The sequence below is a fragment of the Alternaria infectoria genome, assembly GCF_024043175.1.
Source record: "Alternaria infectoria strain BMP 0036 chromosome Unknown scaffold_2, whole genome shotgun sequence".
Lineage (NCBI taxonomy): Eukaryota > Fungi > Ascomycota > Dothideomycetes > Pleosporales > Pleosporaceae > Alternaria > Alternaria infectoria.
Genome location: NW_026250691.1, coordinates 2,412,865 through 2,427,972, shown reverse-complemented (window position 1 = coordinate 2,427,972; position 15,108 = coordinate 2,412,865). Strand labels below are relative to the sequence as shown.

The 15,108-nt window shown below is 52.1% G+C and overlaps 6 protein-coding genes across 6 annotated transcripts; 2 read left to right on the top strand and 4 right to left on the bottom strand.

Moving 5' to 3' along the window:
• Window positions 1-75: 75 nt before the first annotated feature.
• Window positions 76-1,123, bottom strand: J4E92_002202 (uncharacterized protein; the record flags this gene model as incomplete). Its single annotated transcript, XM_051493607.1, has 2 exons — window positions 76-930; window positions 986-1,123. 2 exons carry the CDS (start codon window positions 1,121-1,123, stop codon window positions 76-78), a joined length of 993 nt encoding a protein of 330 aa, XP_051356838.1.
• Window positions 1,124-1,554: 431 nt separating this feature from the next.
• J4E92_002201 (uncharacterized protein) lies at window positions 1,555-2,767 on the top strand (the record flags this gene model as incomplete). Its single annotated transcript, XM_051493606.1, has 2 exons — window positions 1,555-1,778; window positions 1,849-2,767. 2 exons carry the CDS (start codon window positions 1,555-1,557, stop codon window positions 2,765-2,767), a joined length of 1,143 nt encoding a protein of 380 aa, XP_051356837.1.
• A 320-nt stretch (window positions 2,768-3,087) lies between these two features.
• J4E92_002200 (uncharacterized protein) lies at window positions 3,088-3,858 on the bottom strand (the record flags this gene model as incomplete). Its single annotated transcript, XM_051493605.1, has 1 exon — window positions 3,088-3,858. The coding sequence occupies one exon, from the start codon at window positions 3,856-3,858 to the stop codon at window positions 3,088-3,090; it is 771 nt and encodes a 256-aa protein (XP_051356836.1).
• Window positions 3,859-5,569: 1,711 nt separating this feature from the next.
• J4E92_002199 (putative secondary metabolism biosynthetic enzyme) lies at window positions 5,570-6,327 on the bottom strand (the record flags this gene model as incomplete). Its single annotated transcript, XM_051493604.1, has 2 exons — window positions 5,570-6,177; window positions 6,243-6,327. The coding sequence occupies 2 exons, from the start codon at window positions 6,325-6,327 to the stop codon at window positions 5,570-5,572; spliced, it is 693 nt and encodes a 230-aa protein (XP_051356835.1).
• Window positions 6,328-6,790: 463 nt separating this feature from the next.
• Window positions 6,791-7,705, bottom strand: J4E92_002198 (uncharacterized protein; the record flags this gene model as incomplete). Its single annotated transcript, XM_051493603.1, has 1 exon — window positions 6,791-7,705. The coding sequence occupies one exon, from the start codon at window positions 7,703-7,705 to the stop codon at window positions 6,791-6,793; it is 915 nt and encodes a 304-aa protein (XP_051356834.1).
• Window positions 7,706-11,519: 3,814 nt separating this feature from the next.
• Window positions 11,520-13,520, top strand: J4E92_002197 (uncharacterized protein; the record flags this gene model as incomplete). Its single annotated transcript, XM_051493602.1, has 4 exons — window positions 11,520-11,655; window positions 11,711-12,071; window positions 12,127-12,496; window positions 12,561-13,520. The coding sequence occupies 4 exons, from the start codon at window positions 11,520-11,522 to the stop codon at window positions 13,518-13,520; spliced, it is 1,827 nt and encodes a 608-aa protein (XP_051356833.1).
• Between the last annotated feature and the right edge of the window lie 1,588 nt (window positions 13,521-15,108).

Genomic DNA, 15,108 nt, shown 5'->3' with positions numbered 1-15,108 from the left:
TCCGCTTCTTCGATTTCGCTCGTACGTCTTGGGAGTTCGTCAGGCTTGCTCTGCGACCAGCATATCCGTTCATACTCACTCCTCGTCGTCCACCACTCTCTTCACAACCTTGACTCTCTTCACCTGACTAGTCGGCGCCATGACTCTTTGTCGCTGTGCTCCCAGCGACTTCCTCAACGCCGTCGTGAACTCCTCGTACATATCATCGTTAGACTTCGGCGCTTGAGACGAATAACGATGATAGCTATTACGGCTGGCGAAATGGTCTTCGCCGAGCTTGATGATGTCGACAACAGCGTCGACTTTGCCTTGCGCCATACCCACAGCTTCCATCCAGGGGAACGCATCGCGGTAAAGTTGGTCGGCGCCGTACTTGGAGGCGCGGTACCAGCCGATCTGGGAATCGATATGGAAGGCGGTGATGTTGGTCGCCCAGACGAGGGCAGCAAAGCAAGAGTGATTGTACGCTTTCATGGCGCGGCCGTGAAGCCAGCCTAGTATGCGGAGCGTTTTGAGGCTTTTGGAACGGTTGGGACCGAGGTTGATCATGAAGTTGTACAACGCGAAGCTATCAGTGAAGATGAATTCGTTCTTGCCATACAAGATATCGACGCCTTCCTGGTGGATCTGCTTATTCACTGCGAGCAGCGATGTGACGAGAGGCGCTGGTTCTTCTTGAGTCTTCCGGATACCGTTGTTCATGCGCTGGGCATCAGACCAGCTGGATCCTTCGGAGAGCTCAGCTTGCAACTTGGCGGATATGCGTTCTACGTTGCGGCGCTTGTGCTTGAATACGCCGACGAGGTTGATGCCAGAGGGGTCGGTGAGCGTGTACTCGTAGATGATGTTTCTGATCTCGGCAGGGAGTTTCAGGAAAGGGAAGATCTTGCGCTTGGGAAGTGGGCGGGAACTTGTCGCGACTGCACGCTTCTGGAGTAGATTCGTTAGTCTCAGTGCTTGTAGTTCACGCAGAGGTGCATCGAACCTTTGCTTGTGGCGTGTCAAAGTCCGACTCTGAGTCCGAGACGTCCAGCTCATCGAGGTGGTATGTGACCTGAGTCCTCTTGCGCTTGGAGTAACGTCCAGACGCAAAGGTTTCTGCTGTGGCGCTGATGTCGGTCATGGTGAATGGCTGGGAAGTCAATTGCGGGTTAAGTAAATCTGAGAGGTGTCGAGATGGATCACAACGCAGATGAGATTGAAACAACACGTTAGAACGCGTGTGCGCGACTTCTTTAATAGGACTTCGTCATGGAAGTCGCGTGGTCAGGTGTTGTTCGCTTCGGGACTAGTCTAGGCAGCGATGTCGCGATATCAGGGATTAGCAAGGCATCAATTCGACGGCGCAGGCGCCATCAAAGCCGTGAAGGATTGTTCGACGAGCATTGACTGACATCGTCTACGTTCGTGGTGATCGCGATGCGCATAAAGCGCAGCGGCGTGTGATCTGAGGAAGGAGAGCTCGAAATGGGTTGCGTCACCCTGGTCCTGCTTAGTCACCTAGCCCACTAACCGAAATGAGAGGCTGTCAGAAAAGGACACCATCCCCGCAACATGACTTCGATACAATCTCTCACGTCTTTTAAGCTCGATCTGCCTCCTAGCTGTATCGAGTTCTTCCCTTTAAACCCGCAATATGCGATAATCGGCACGTACAACCTCGAAAAGTCCGACGAGAAAGAATCCGCGGGGAGCGCTCCACACGATGGCAAAGTGAGCGCCAAAAATCAGCAGCGCAATGGCAGTCTGATATTGGTACGCGTTGATGGCGATATAGTGTACGTAGGATTATCTACGGATTATCTGTATTCATTGCGCTTGTTTAGGCGTAGAACTAACCCTAGACAGCCACATCGTTCAGACGCTGTCGACACCATCAGCTATCCTGGACATACATTTCTTGACGCATGTCACCAGCTCCAACTTCGGCGTTGCAACTTCAACAGGTGCGTTCGCGATCTACGAACTTCAGTCGTGGCAGCGCGACCCCAAGATCGCCCACATCAAGACTATCCAATACTTCCCAGAAGATGTACTCATCACTGCCTTCACTTGGCACCCGGAGTCCTTCATGGTCGGTATGACGCTGTCGAACGGACAGGTATGTCTCGGTGTCATAGATACGGAAGACGAGTCCGATGCGCCTACGAAGATGGAAGTCGCATCGCATGATTTGGAGGCCTGGACCCTTGCGTTCTTACCGGATGGCTCAGGACTGCTGTCGGGTGGAGATGACAGCGCGCTTCGTTTTGCGGAGTTGTCGGACGGATCTGGAGGAAGCGTACCCTGGATGGATGGAAAGATACACGGCGCTGGTGTCACTGCTATTCTCCCCGTACATCTGGACAGCCAAGGTGGTCTGATCATTACTGGCAGCTACGATGATCATATCAGGCTTCTCCACGTACCTATCTCAGGCCGTCGTCAGGTTCTTGCGGAAGCCAACCTCGGTGGTGGCGTATGGCGGCTGAAGCTGCTGGACCGAAACCCCAAGCTACCAGCGCACCACGGCGTAGAGAAATGGAGATCGGAACCGCCGCCAGAGGCCATTCTACTGCTTGTTAGCTGCATGCATGCTGGCACTAGGATCGTCAGGCTCATCAAGAGCACTTCCAAAGATTGGCAGATCGAGGTACTGGCCAAGTTCGAGGAGCATAAGAGCATGAACTACGGAAGTGACTCTCAGCCAGATCTCAATAGTCAGGGTCAACGGACGTTCATATCTACTAGCTTCTATGATCGGCTGTTGTGTCTTTGGAGATACTAGTAGTCTGCTGCAGGTAGTTGATCTCCAAAGGATAAGTATACATACCAGACATCACGTGTGAAGCAAGCTGACTACAATTGGCGATGATGTGTTTGTATTTCCAGAATTAACATAAAAACAGTAAGAAAGAAACCCAAAATAGACACCAAAAAAGCACAATCCTCCGAAACGCCAGACATATGCCAGGAGGTCCTCGCTGTCAAAACTCAGGCCGGAACTCATGGCTTCGCGGGCATGAAGCCGGCAAACGGATCGAACGTCGTTGGGTCGAGACCGTCAGCAGCCATGTCGGCGTCAAACGCAGCGGTAGGCTGCGGCTCTTACCATCCAAGAGCCATGTCGCCGGCAAACGGGCTGTTAGTCGGGGGTTCCGACGAAGGGGCAGACTTGTCGCTGCCAGAAAAAAAGTCGGGTCCAAAACTAGGACCAGACGACGGAAGAGAGGAGGGCTCGACTCCCGTGTCGTCCTCATACAACGGGATCTCCGCGAGTTGGTCACCGCTGAGACCAACGAAGTCTCCAGCGGGGTTGCCGGGCTGCTCTTGAGGGGCGGGAGCAGGGGCAGGATGTGCCTGGATACTACCATCCGAGGCCATTGTGAAGTACTCTCGAGCCGGATCGAGAGAAGACGACATAACGCCTTCAAAAAACCTTCCGAAGGAATTCTCCGAAAGTATGACCTCCCTAAGCTGGAGAAATCTCATCCCTTCAGTCAATCCTATATTGACCTCGTTGAAGCCAATATCCGCATCCATGACCGGGATGAACTCGGACTGATTCTGGTCATATTCGGACCAGTGATTGTAAGGCCCTGCGTTCCCTTTCGGCCAAGTGGGCAGCCAAACGTGGCCAAAGGCCAAACCCTGCTTCTCGGCAGGAACTAACTCTTCCGTCCAAGCCATGTTGTTGACGATGACCTTGACCATATCGCCGTTCCCGTTTCGGTGAAACCCAACAAGGCCATGGCTGGAGGGGGCTTGGCGGGTCTGGAATTGGGCTTTGGCCTCCTGAGCGACCCTCTCCATGTCTGCTATGGCAGCCGCCCTGTCCTCGGCGCTTGCGCACTTGTTCTTGTCCCAGTAGCCGGGCATGCTGAATTGCTGTTAGGATTGTTTTGGGTTTATGAGTTACTAGTTGTAGCTCACTTGAAGGTGGAAGGTAAAGTACTTGACTTTACTTTTGTGTTGGTGATGGTGGTTGTAGTAGTGGTTGTAGTAGTGTGTTGGTAGCAGAAGTGGTGGTAGTGTTGTATGTCTTGAAGGTAAGTTCGAAGACAATCTTGATATCTAACTTGGTATGTGTAGAGTCAAGAGTCGGATATCTGCTAAAGAAAAGAAAGAGAAGGGAAGAGAGGAATGCGCTGCGTTTTATAAGAATAAAAACGCAGCAGGTCTCCACAGCGGTTGTGAGTCTTCAGCAAGATATTATTAATGGGAAGAAAGAGATACTACGGAGCGACCAAGATGTGAGCAACAGAACCATGTCACGAACATCAACACTGGCAGCTGAGTCGCTGCTATGATTATGAGAGAACGGTCACCGATAGCAAAATCAGACGTAACCTTGGAAGAGGTGAGGGTATTGTCACTACAGAGTCATCTTTCGCGGCCAACTCTCCCGACACCAGTATGGATGCCTATGTTTCCACACATATTGGTCACAGGGACGACTGAAATGTCTTTGTGCGAAAGCAGCCACTGGATCTAAGCGACTGAGTCTTGCTCTTTCGAGGGACTCCAGGCGAATCGACACCATTATTCAGCGATTACAACGCGACAAAGTCACGTATCACGTTCAATTCATTCAAATCGCGCTCTTAGTATGGCCAAAGCTTCATTCAGCGCTCGAAAATCAAGACGATGCACGCCACATCAACCCCCCATCATCCGTCACACAGACGCATATGCGAAATTCCAGAAGCCATTCACCCGAATACTGAATACTAGAAGGCACATGACACGACTCAAGGACCAGGTTACCATGACCAGACGAGAAGTTGCAATGCCTTCTTCTGCACCATGGATACGCAGTGAAGCTCTGGAAAGCATAGGGCAGAGTGCACGGACACTGTTTTGAGAAACCATGGATGCTATGGGTGCGGTGGCAGTGCTATGAGTCTTGCGGAGCTTTTGGCCGGGTGATAAAAAGCGTGTCACGGGATGGGAGAAGATGGAAGGGGTGTCGGCGCGCATATTTGATTTTGTGAATGTGTGAGTGGGTGTATGTGGGAAGCCGCTTGGGCTGGAAGAGCAACGAGATGAGTAAGCGGCTTTGGCTAGCTCACGGTGTTGCCTGGCTTTCCTTTGCGCTGGGGGAAGGTATTGTGCTCTTTGTGGGATATTAGTAGCATCGCTGATGGCCAATGGCCAGGACGCTATCTAAACATTTACACAACCAGATCTACTGTTACGAGGAGTGGAGTCGATGCCTTGCGGAGCTTTGATGAGTCAGTTTGCTACTTCATGCTGTTGTGATGTAATGCTTATGACGGTGTCGTATTCTGCCCGGGCAGTCACGAAGTAAGAAACGCTTCCATCTCATCACACAGAGCCTACAGAGTATAATGCCGTACGGTTAACGCAGAGTACAATGTTGTATAGTTAACGCAGGCTATGTCTTCCGCTTTCCCTACAGGATGATCCGCCTCTAGATACCGATACCGACCGCCGACACCGAAAAATGCACCCACTGTAAAGCCAACCACGCCAAACGCTACGCTAAGATGCAGTAGATCAAAACTAAATGGGTATCGTAACAAATGACACGGAAGAACAGCAACGAGAAACAATGCCGAAAATCTCATCACCTCCTAGCCGGTGGTGACAACAACCCGCTGCTAACCGACTCTCTCTTCAGATCTTCCTTCTCACCCAACAATGCCTTGACTCTCTCCACTCTTGTCACGGCCTTCTCCAAGCGATCCAGCCTGCCCATCTTCTCCCTGTCCCTGCGTTCTAAAGTCTCGACTCTTTCTTCCAGCTTAGCTCTTGCCCGTCGCTCTTCCGCTACCATCTCGTTGGCCTGACTGAACAATTGCACGCTCAGTTCCTCAATCTCAGAATCTACAGTCTGCACGCGTGCTTCCGCCTTGGCTCGTAGGGCACGCTCGCGCTCGAGCTCGTTAAGTAGGGTGTAGTCGACCGGTGGTGCGTGGGACGGGTCTTTCGGTGGTGGAGGCGGAGGCATACCCCCTGTATTCGCCGGCGACGGGAAGCGGCTTGTGATGAAGGAGAAGCGGGAGGCCTTTGTGGAGTTTGCGGTTGTGGGACGTGGGGGATCGGCGTCGACGGAGGGGCGTGAGGATGGGTTGGGGATGTCGGATTGTGAGGTTTGGGTTCGGGGCAGTTTAGGGGCGTTTTGTGTCGCTTGGAGGCTGCGGATCTGGTCTTCGTAGTCGGCGCATCTGTCGACTAGACGGTGTTAGTATGTGTGGGCTCGGGTGTGATATGACGTCGGACGCATAATGGGGGCGTACCAGCTGCTGTAGCCTTCTCTTTCAGGCGCTCCATTTGCGCCTCGAGCTCCTCTATCCTCTGCCTCGCGTCTTGCAACTCGGCCATATCTATGCTACTGCCACACGACGGGCAGCTCGGGGTATGCGCCTCGTTTGGGGCGTGTTTCGACGGCACTGGAGGCGCTGGCGGCGATGCTTCGATGCTCGCTGCCATAACTGCGCCGGTGACCTGGGTTTCGAGTTCGTAGTAGTAATGTTTCGTTATCGCCGGTGGCAGTCGTGCGTGATTTGAAGAATAAAGGGAGATTGTGGGGTTTGGGTCGTGGTCGTGATGACGGAAACTTGCTGGGTTTCAGGTGATCGGCACCTGTCTTCGTCATGCAGGGATCACGCGCGTGCGGGCGCTATGTCCATATCTGGACTGACGTGTTCAACTTTATCTGACAGTGTCCACTTCGCGCGGATCACTTTGCTTTTGGTCTCGTTCAAGGGTCTCACGCAATACAGAAGAGGACGCAGCTGTGAATGCTCGGGTCTCGTTACTATCTCAACTAACGGTAAGCTTCCGTCTACGCGAATGCGGCCTTGTTCTCTTTGACCCAGTCCTCCAGCTTCGTCGGCTCCCGCTCCGTGTACTTTTTCACGTTCTCCACGGCTTCCTTGTAGATTTTGCCATAATCATCCTTCCCGGCGTCACTCTCCCGCATTCCCCGCGCCAGAGTGTCGAGTATAGGTTTGGGCATGTGCGCCAGCTTCTTGAACCACCTCTCCTCGTCAATCTCCTTGACTTTGATCTCTTTCCCCAATGCTTTGCCAATCACAGCCATACCCTCACGCTGGGTCAGAAGTTCAGGGCCACACAGATAGATCGACTGCCCCGCTTCTTTCTGGAATCGTGGCTCTGCGAGAAGTGTGCCGCACACAGTGCCGATATCTGAGGGAGCGAGGTAATCGAACCGCACGTTGGGGTAGAGGAGCTCGACCTCGCCCTGCTTGATGTCTGCGGTATACCAGAAAACGTTGCTACTGAAGTATGCGGGTCGGACGGCGGTGTATGAGACGCCAGTCTCTCGCAATGCGCTTTCAGCTGCGGAGTGGAGAGCGCCAATCATATCCGTCTTGTTGGCTTCTGAGTCCAGAGGATCTTCGACCTTGAACGAGGACAGGAGGACAATGTAGGTTACACCGGCCTCCTTGAGCGCTTCGAAACTGCTTCGCATGCCGTCTTCGACCTCGTGTACGACGTATACGAAGGCTGTCTTGGCACCAGAGGTCTTGACCGCGGTCTTGATGGTCTCGGGTTTGGCCAGATCAGCTTGGACGCGGACAAAGCTGTCACTGTTTCCCTCTTCCTGAATGCCTTTCAATGGCTTCTTCGTGTCGCGCATGGCGAGGTACACTTTGGCACCACGCTTGTGTGCTTCATTGGCAGCGGCGCTGCCTACTGCTCCAGTCGGGCCGAAAACAAGAACGGGAGAAGTCATGGTAAATTGTGGAAAATGGCTTGAGTGCTCTGAGTTGATGTGAATGTATTGGAGGTATTGTTCCGTCTCCGTATGAGATATCGAGTTGCTTTATCTAATGTTCGCCAAAAGAAATCGCTGGTTGCCTTCTCGGCGTCCGCGGCACGCGCTAGCGGTCTCTCGGTTTCTCGGTATACCAATGCTGTTCGGAACAAGGCTGCGTTACCACTTATGTCGTTACGTGCATATCTTAACACACACAAAGGTATTTTTCATCGCTGTCATCGCACCTCCTCGCTGCCCGATGTGGGCGAGAACACGACAGACGGGACCCCGAGGTCGCCGTGGATGACGTCATGGATATCGACATCTCCTTCAATCGTGTGCTGCACTGCGCGACGTGAAGATCGTCCGCACTACAGCGTAACATCCACCTAGACGTGTCTGTCGAATCTCGGCCATAATTTTACTCCTTCGCGAGGTTACTCAAACTATCGCAATACTGCCACGGAGACCGACGCGCATTAGTGACAATTTTCCGATTACTCAACAACGGATACTCTTGAAACGCTACGGAGAGACAGCTAAGCCTAGGAGGCTCACTGAAGCTGGCCGTACATGTTGTGTACCCGATCTGGGACCTGTACGCTGCTCCTGTTCTCACCACGTATCTCATGAACAATCGTTCTCGTTATTTCGCGCTTTCCAGGCAGCTCTGAATCGTCCAGTATGCACTTCTCACTATCTCCATCATCGAGGTCGTCTCTTTGGAATCGCGAACGACCTCCCGTTGGTCGGCTGCCGACTGTAAGGGGTGGTCCGACGTTATACAGTGGTATTCCGTTGCTACCAGACCCCGTCTTGGATCCCATCCCCAGAAAGGTCGACGAGAGAATGCGGCGGAAAAAGCTGTCGAATTGCTTTCGGAGTGCGGGTAGAGACGCGACAAGTATACCGACCGAGAGTTCCGATGCGGACCAGATGGCGAGGTTGACACCGTCCCATGTTGGATCGGCTGTCTTCATCAATGCGGAAAGCTCAACGGTCTTTGCAACTGAACAAGCGGTTGCACTGATGGCTAACTCAGTTGATGTCAATGCAAATCCCGGGGATACTTACATAAGGCCAAGACAGAAGACGATGCGCAAACCCCATTGAGTACGCCTTGGTAACTGGATGGTGGACAGGTATATGATGGGGGCAACAACGTAAATCACATCAGTGACACAGTTGGCAACTCCCTGTTTTGTCATCAGCTGGTTACACCAACTAAGCAAACATAGAGAGGACTGACCTGACTGTATGTGAGAGGTGAGCTGGTCTTTATGAAGCACTTCCCTTTCACGGTCTTGTTCCAGTTTGCCTCGAACGGTGTACTGCAAAAGCAGCCCATGATGGGCAAAATCAGATTGAACGTAGTGACCATCAGGATCGAAGCCCACACCACCGCGAGGTACACTCGTGAGAATTTAAGGGCTAGAAGGTAGCCACAAATCGAGTACTTTAGCGTTGCGACTGCAACAAGGTTTAGGATCTGTGTGATCCAGAGGTAGTAGCTGTACTTCAGCATATCGTAGGGCAGCCTAATGCTAGGATCCCGAATATGACGGCCCAGGCCATGCTGACATGTTTTGAAGCGGATACCCGATGTCGCGACGTTTAGCATCTGGGCCCAGACTAGTCAGCATAATCTTGCCTTCTTGATAAAGCTACTGGTCTGACGAACTGATGCAATGATGAGAAGGTAATCGTGTAGTACAAGCTTCCGCTTAGCCCTGATACTATACACAAGTCGCCATACGAGTACCGCAGTACTCAATATGCACAATATAGTCGAAGGAATTAAGAAGACGGGCGCGCGGTTTGGCCATTCCTGCTGCTCGGTTGGTGCCATTGCAGATGCCGATATTGCGTAGAGGCAGTGCGAACCCGAAGGGAGGGAGAAGCGATATCAGTTGGCAACGTGCGCAAGATGGCACTTCTTATTCCAGCCGTTCGCCCATCTGAACCTATTGGGTACCCCAGGATCTCGGGAGGGCCGCTGGAACGCCCCGTTCATCTTATCGGCTGGGGATCTCTTCGGAATAGCTCACGCGAGCATGGCGTTTCATCATCTGCCATCAGTAGCAGGGAACCCCAGCGTCTACTCCGCTCTCCGCTTCCAGCTTCTCCGCAGTCTCTAGTCTCGTGCCAATATGTCGTAAGGACTATACTATTCATGCACTTGTGCGGCATCACTGATTCCCTCTCATCATCTATACAAGAGGCTCAGGCTTGAGGTTGTGATGATGGGCATGAGACCTCTACACACAACAGACATGATGGTATCAGCATGCGCTCCAAGATATAGTAAGCCGCAGCATACTTGAAGTCAGTTGCTTGCTACTGGCCAGCCATTCAAGCTTCAGTCTTAATGCTGACTATGCCAACCCAACAATACACGAGTCTGGATACGATCGTGTTGGGACGCATGGATTGGTCTGGCATCTTAAATCCTTCGAGGCGCACGTTGCAAATAAATGTGATAGCTATGCATGCTAAGAGCCACAGGACTGGATATGAACCGTGCCCGTGTGGCTGTCGTCTCTTGGGCTTCGTCACTCCATCGGGTGTAAGCGAAAGCTGGAAGGCTGCAAGATCGGTATGATAGCTCAAAGGGCTAGAAAGATCCGTTCGCAAAGGCGGTTCCACGAGGCTGCAGTGATGCAAATACGCCTTTTGTGTGCTGTATGGCGCTGTACGTGCTTATCCTCTTCATGTTTGTAGTAGTACCTTGAAGCGTGGTTCCACGCCAACTTGGCATGCTTCGGCCAACCAATACTTGTCATGTACTCCAGGGTCAGAACACAACCCTTGTCGTTCGTTGGATGCCTCGAATTCGTAAACTTCGCAAGCGTGCAAGCGAGGCTCGGGGCGTCGGCTGGTGAGCCAATTAAGGTCCCGCCGTCCCGTCCCATCCCGCGACGATGCTGACTGCCCAACTGGCGAAAGAGAATTCGTGACCTGCATCAGCCAGCCGGTTAAAATCGGATGCTGACAGCTGTTGGCGTTTGATGAGGAAGATGTTAGAGACCCTTCACATATAGAGTTAACACAGGGCGTAACGGGTGAGAGAAGTTCTCGTAGAGCCGGCGGTCCACAACGGTGGACCCTTCCGACTTGGCAGCAGCGGCGCCGCAATATGTGTAAACCACGACTCTGCTCGTACTACCGGTATGTTGGAAGTCGCCACAATGCTGCTTCCAACTTGAACATCTCAATGCTGCTCGGAAGTCGGCAAAAGCGTAAAGACGTTGCAAGAAGATCGATCTCGCCCGTCAAGAGCCTGGAAAGGCATACGAGAACCTATAGCGGTCAGCAAAACTTACTAGGATCGTCTGCGCTCAAATTTGTCCTCCAGTATCAAAGAATCAGAGTTAGGCAGGGAAGCGGCGTTGGTGTGGGTGGGGTGACTTCCTGAATGCGGGACAATGCCGAGCCGTCTAGCCAAGATCGCCTAATCTCGGGGCCATGCTGTTTCTATCAATCTTCAATCTTGCGCCATGCAATTGCAAGGACCTGATATGCCGCTTGAATATGAGACCCGTTGGCCAGATCTACTGCTCACTGCTAACTGTATCGGAGCTTTGTTGCCGACCTTAGCCACAACGGTGTACCGACTCGTGTATCCATACAACTCATGCACGCTCAGGTACCGCAAAAATGCTAAGAGCTAATATGGGGCTTTGTGGAAAGTTTAAGAGCTCAAGAGCTCCCCTTCTTCCTCTCCTGGCGTATTCCACCCTCGTCAAAGTCAATCTCTTCTTGTGGTATCGCCTCGAAGCAGCTCGCCAGGATGCTTTACCCTAGGAACTTAGCCGTCGTTGCTTTGCTGGGGTTGTCAGCCGCCCAGGAAACTTACGACTATGTTATTGTTGGAGGGGGTGTGACCGGTCTCGTCGTGGCCAATCGTCTGACCGAGGACAAGAACAGTGAGACTGACCAACCGATCCAGAGTTACACAAAGCTGACATGATGGTCGTACAGAATCTGTACTTGTCATTGAAGCCGGAAGAGCAGACGACAACCCAAACATCCGCATGCCTTATGGCGCCACATATGCTCTCAATACCTCTCTTCTGTGGACAGACTACGTGTGCCAGCCAGAACCATTCCTCGGGAATAAGACATGGAACACTCGTGTCGCGCGGATTCTCGGAGGCGGGTCTCTCGTCAACGGAATGATATATGATCGCGGATCAGCGGCAGATTACGATGCCTGGGAGGCGTTGGGCAACAAGGGTTGGGGATGGGAGGGGATCTATCCGTTTTTCAAGATGGGAACAGAGTACATCCCAGCTCCACAGGAGACTATTGATCAAGTCGGTATTACTTGGGACCCCGAGGCGTAAGTCAGCGAAATCTTTCCCGTGTGAGCAGCTTTTGACGTTAGTAACTTCCAGCTACGGAAAAGGTCCATTGAAGATCGGCGTCACGGACACACAATACTCCGATATCACTGACTTCTTCGACGCCTTTGAAGGTACCGGTAACGCGCATGCCGCTCGCGATGGAAACAACGGCGAGGCATATGGTACCTCATGGTACCCCAATACCATGGACCCCAGGACTGGTGAAAGAACCCACGCTCGTAACTCGTACTACGATCCTATCATGAGTCGGTCGAACTTAAATGTCGTACTAGAGTCTCTCGCGACTGAACTCGTGTTCGACGGCAATAAGACCCTCTCGGCCAAGGGCGTAAAGGTCACCGACAAGAAGACTGGCTCGACAAAGACCTACTATGCAAAGCAAGAGGTCATCTTAGCTGCGGTAAGTGAAATGTCAAGCTGCCTGCAGAATTGCGCATATACTGACTTGTCATTTTCGCTTCCAGGGTGCTGTAAACACACCAAAGCTTCTCCAGAACAGCGGTATCGGACCAAGAGCCGCAATTGAGGCTGCTGGCATCACCGTAAAGCTTGAACATGACGGTGTGGGTTCGAATTTCCAAGACCATCCGTATACTGGCGTTGGGTGGAACGTCACCGGTGGCAGCATCCCAAACGGATTTTCCTTGACCACAGACCCGGCGTATAATGCTTCAGCGTGGGAAGAGTACCGTGCCAACAAGACTGGACCGCTGACACAGGCTCGTGGCAACACTCTAGCGATGATGCCGCTTCCGGTAGTGGATCCCGAAAACTACGACAGTATCGCGAACCGGGTGCTTGCCCAGGAGAATGACGCGCATTTGCCGTCGATCTACAAAAACAATGCGAAGCTGCTCAAGGGCGTCGCAGCACAGCGCAAAGTTCTCGCTGACATCTTCCAAAACGAAAAGGCCGCTGTCGTAGAGTACCCTGTCCCATCCTCAGGTGGCTACATGCTCGTCGGCTTGGAGAAGCCGGTTTCTCGTGGCACCATCATGATCAACGCAACCAACCCTCAAGGACCACCACAAATCTTCTACAATGCGCTCAGCAATCCCATTGACAAAGCAGTTCTTGCTGCATGCGTCCGTTATATCCGTAAGGTCTGGGCGGGCCCTGAATTGGCGAAGTACACCCCGGTCGAGACGACGCCGGGAGACCAGTACACGACTGATGACGAGATCATCAATAAGATGATTGAGCAGGGAAGCATTTGGCCGACGCTTTCGCATCCATCCGGCAGCTGCGCTATGTTACCTGAGGATATGGGTGGTTGTGTGTCTGATGAGCTTCTCTTCTATGGCGTCGAGAAACTGTCCATCGTCGATGCTTCCATCCTTCCTCTCATTCCCTCCCAGCACATCCAGTCGACGATGTATGCTGTCGGCGAGAAGGCTGCGAGCATCATCAAGAGCCGCGGCTGATGTGAAGCGCAAGCTGTTCATGTAAATAGTCTGTAGTCTAATAGACGAACGCGCACATGATCTGTGATTGGGCTTACTAGTTTGAGTGTGAGGTTGGGGCTACGTACTTGTTCCAAGCAAGCAGGAGTACCTCTATCAAATTATGCGCACCGGCGATGATCGATGTGTTTCTCGATGAATGTATGGAGTGTATTACGATGCAATCAACGGTAATGAGATGGGGAGGTTGGGTGAGTAGAGAGAAGGTTGGCACCCCTGGACGCGTCACGCAACAGGCGCTAGTTTAGCGTGAACTATATGTGACTATGATGACGCGATGCGCCTCCTCACAACACGGAGGGAATGATGCGTATTTGATTGTTGCTTCCTGTGTAATAGCTTTCCCGAATGCTATTTCGATAGAATCCTTGAGCTCTCCACACGCGGACATTAGTGTGGCCAGTGGACATCTTCCGTACGTTCGTAATCCCAAGCCGACATGCTGCCATCATCGCTGGAGCATTCGTCGTCGAAAGTCGCTGGGCTGGCATCTGGCAGCTCAATAAAGGCGCCTGTTTTCTCTGCGTGTACTTTTACTTCATATCCAAGGTATGCCAGAACAATGTCACCGGATCTCTTCGTTGGCTCGCGGCTTCTTCGTGGTCATAGGGGCAGTTTGGTATAAGTTTGATGTAACAAATGGCCTCCACGTCCGTCACCATGTAGGTATTCGTCATCGTTTCTCCGCTCTAAGTCCCAGTCTTCTTTGGAAGCATTACGTCCTCGACCCATTTCAGCGTTGAGTTGCTCATGGTAGCGGTGGCCAATGTTGCACGATCTTCTCCATGCTGAGTTCATGCCAGGTATACCGAAGCAAACAAGTTGCGCAGGGCCTTCGCGGCAGGCAAAGCGCACAAAATTAGGTGATGTGGCTTTCTGCACCAGGGTGTGGCCTCGGCTATCCTATATATAAGTAATCCCTACTCTTCTTCTTCTTCGATCATACATTCTTTGATCCACTTATCCGTTCACACATTTGAGACCGCGTTGATCCTGGCTCATTTATGAGCGTTTGGGTACACGAAGGCCTGAGCCATACCGCGATATCCTCGAGGTTGGTATAAATGATCTCTAGAGTGACCATGTCGAAACCCCAGCACGACTGGATCATTGGGGTATATATAAATGAAGTGTCCGTATGTGTAGGTGCAAAAGCTCGGCTTCGGACACAGTAGTCCATACGTCTGCCATTGAAAACCTCCCGCAAAGGTTCCGTGGCTTCTCTCTTTCTCCCATGCTTCCGGAGGGGGAATGACATAGAAGCAGGGCTCTGCTCGTGTATATAAGTAAATCCTGCTCTTTTTCTTCGATTATATATTGTGTGATCCGCTTCTCCGTTTGTAGATTGAGCATCGCGTTGGTTTGGTAGTGGCTTGATCTTCTTGCAAGTCTGGATCATCGAGGTATATATAGATGAAGTGTCCGTGTGCGTAATCACCATCGCATGAAATCTCAACCGCGGATAGCGTTGTCTTTGGGCTTGCGATTGGAGCATTCGAGCCATGTCCTCGATGTACGGATACCAGCGTCTCCTAAAGTTGGAACAAGA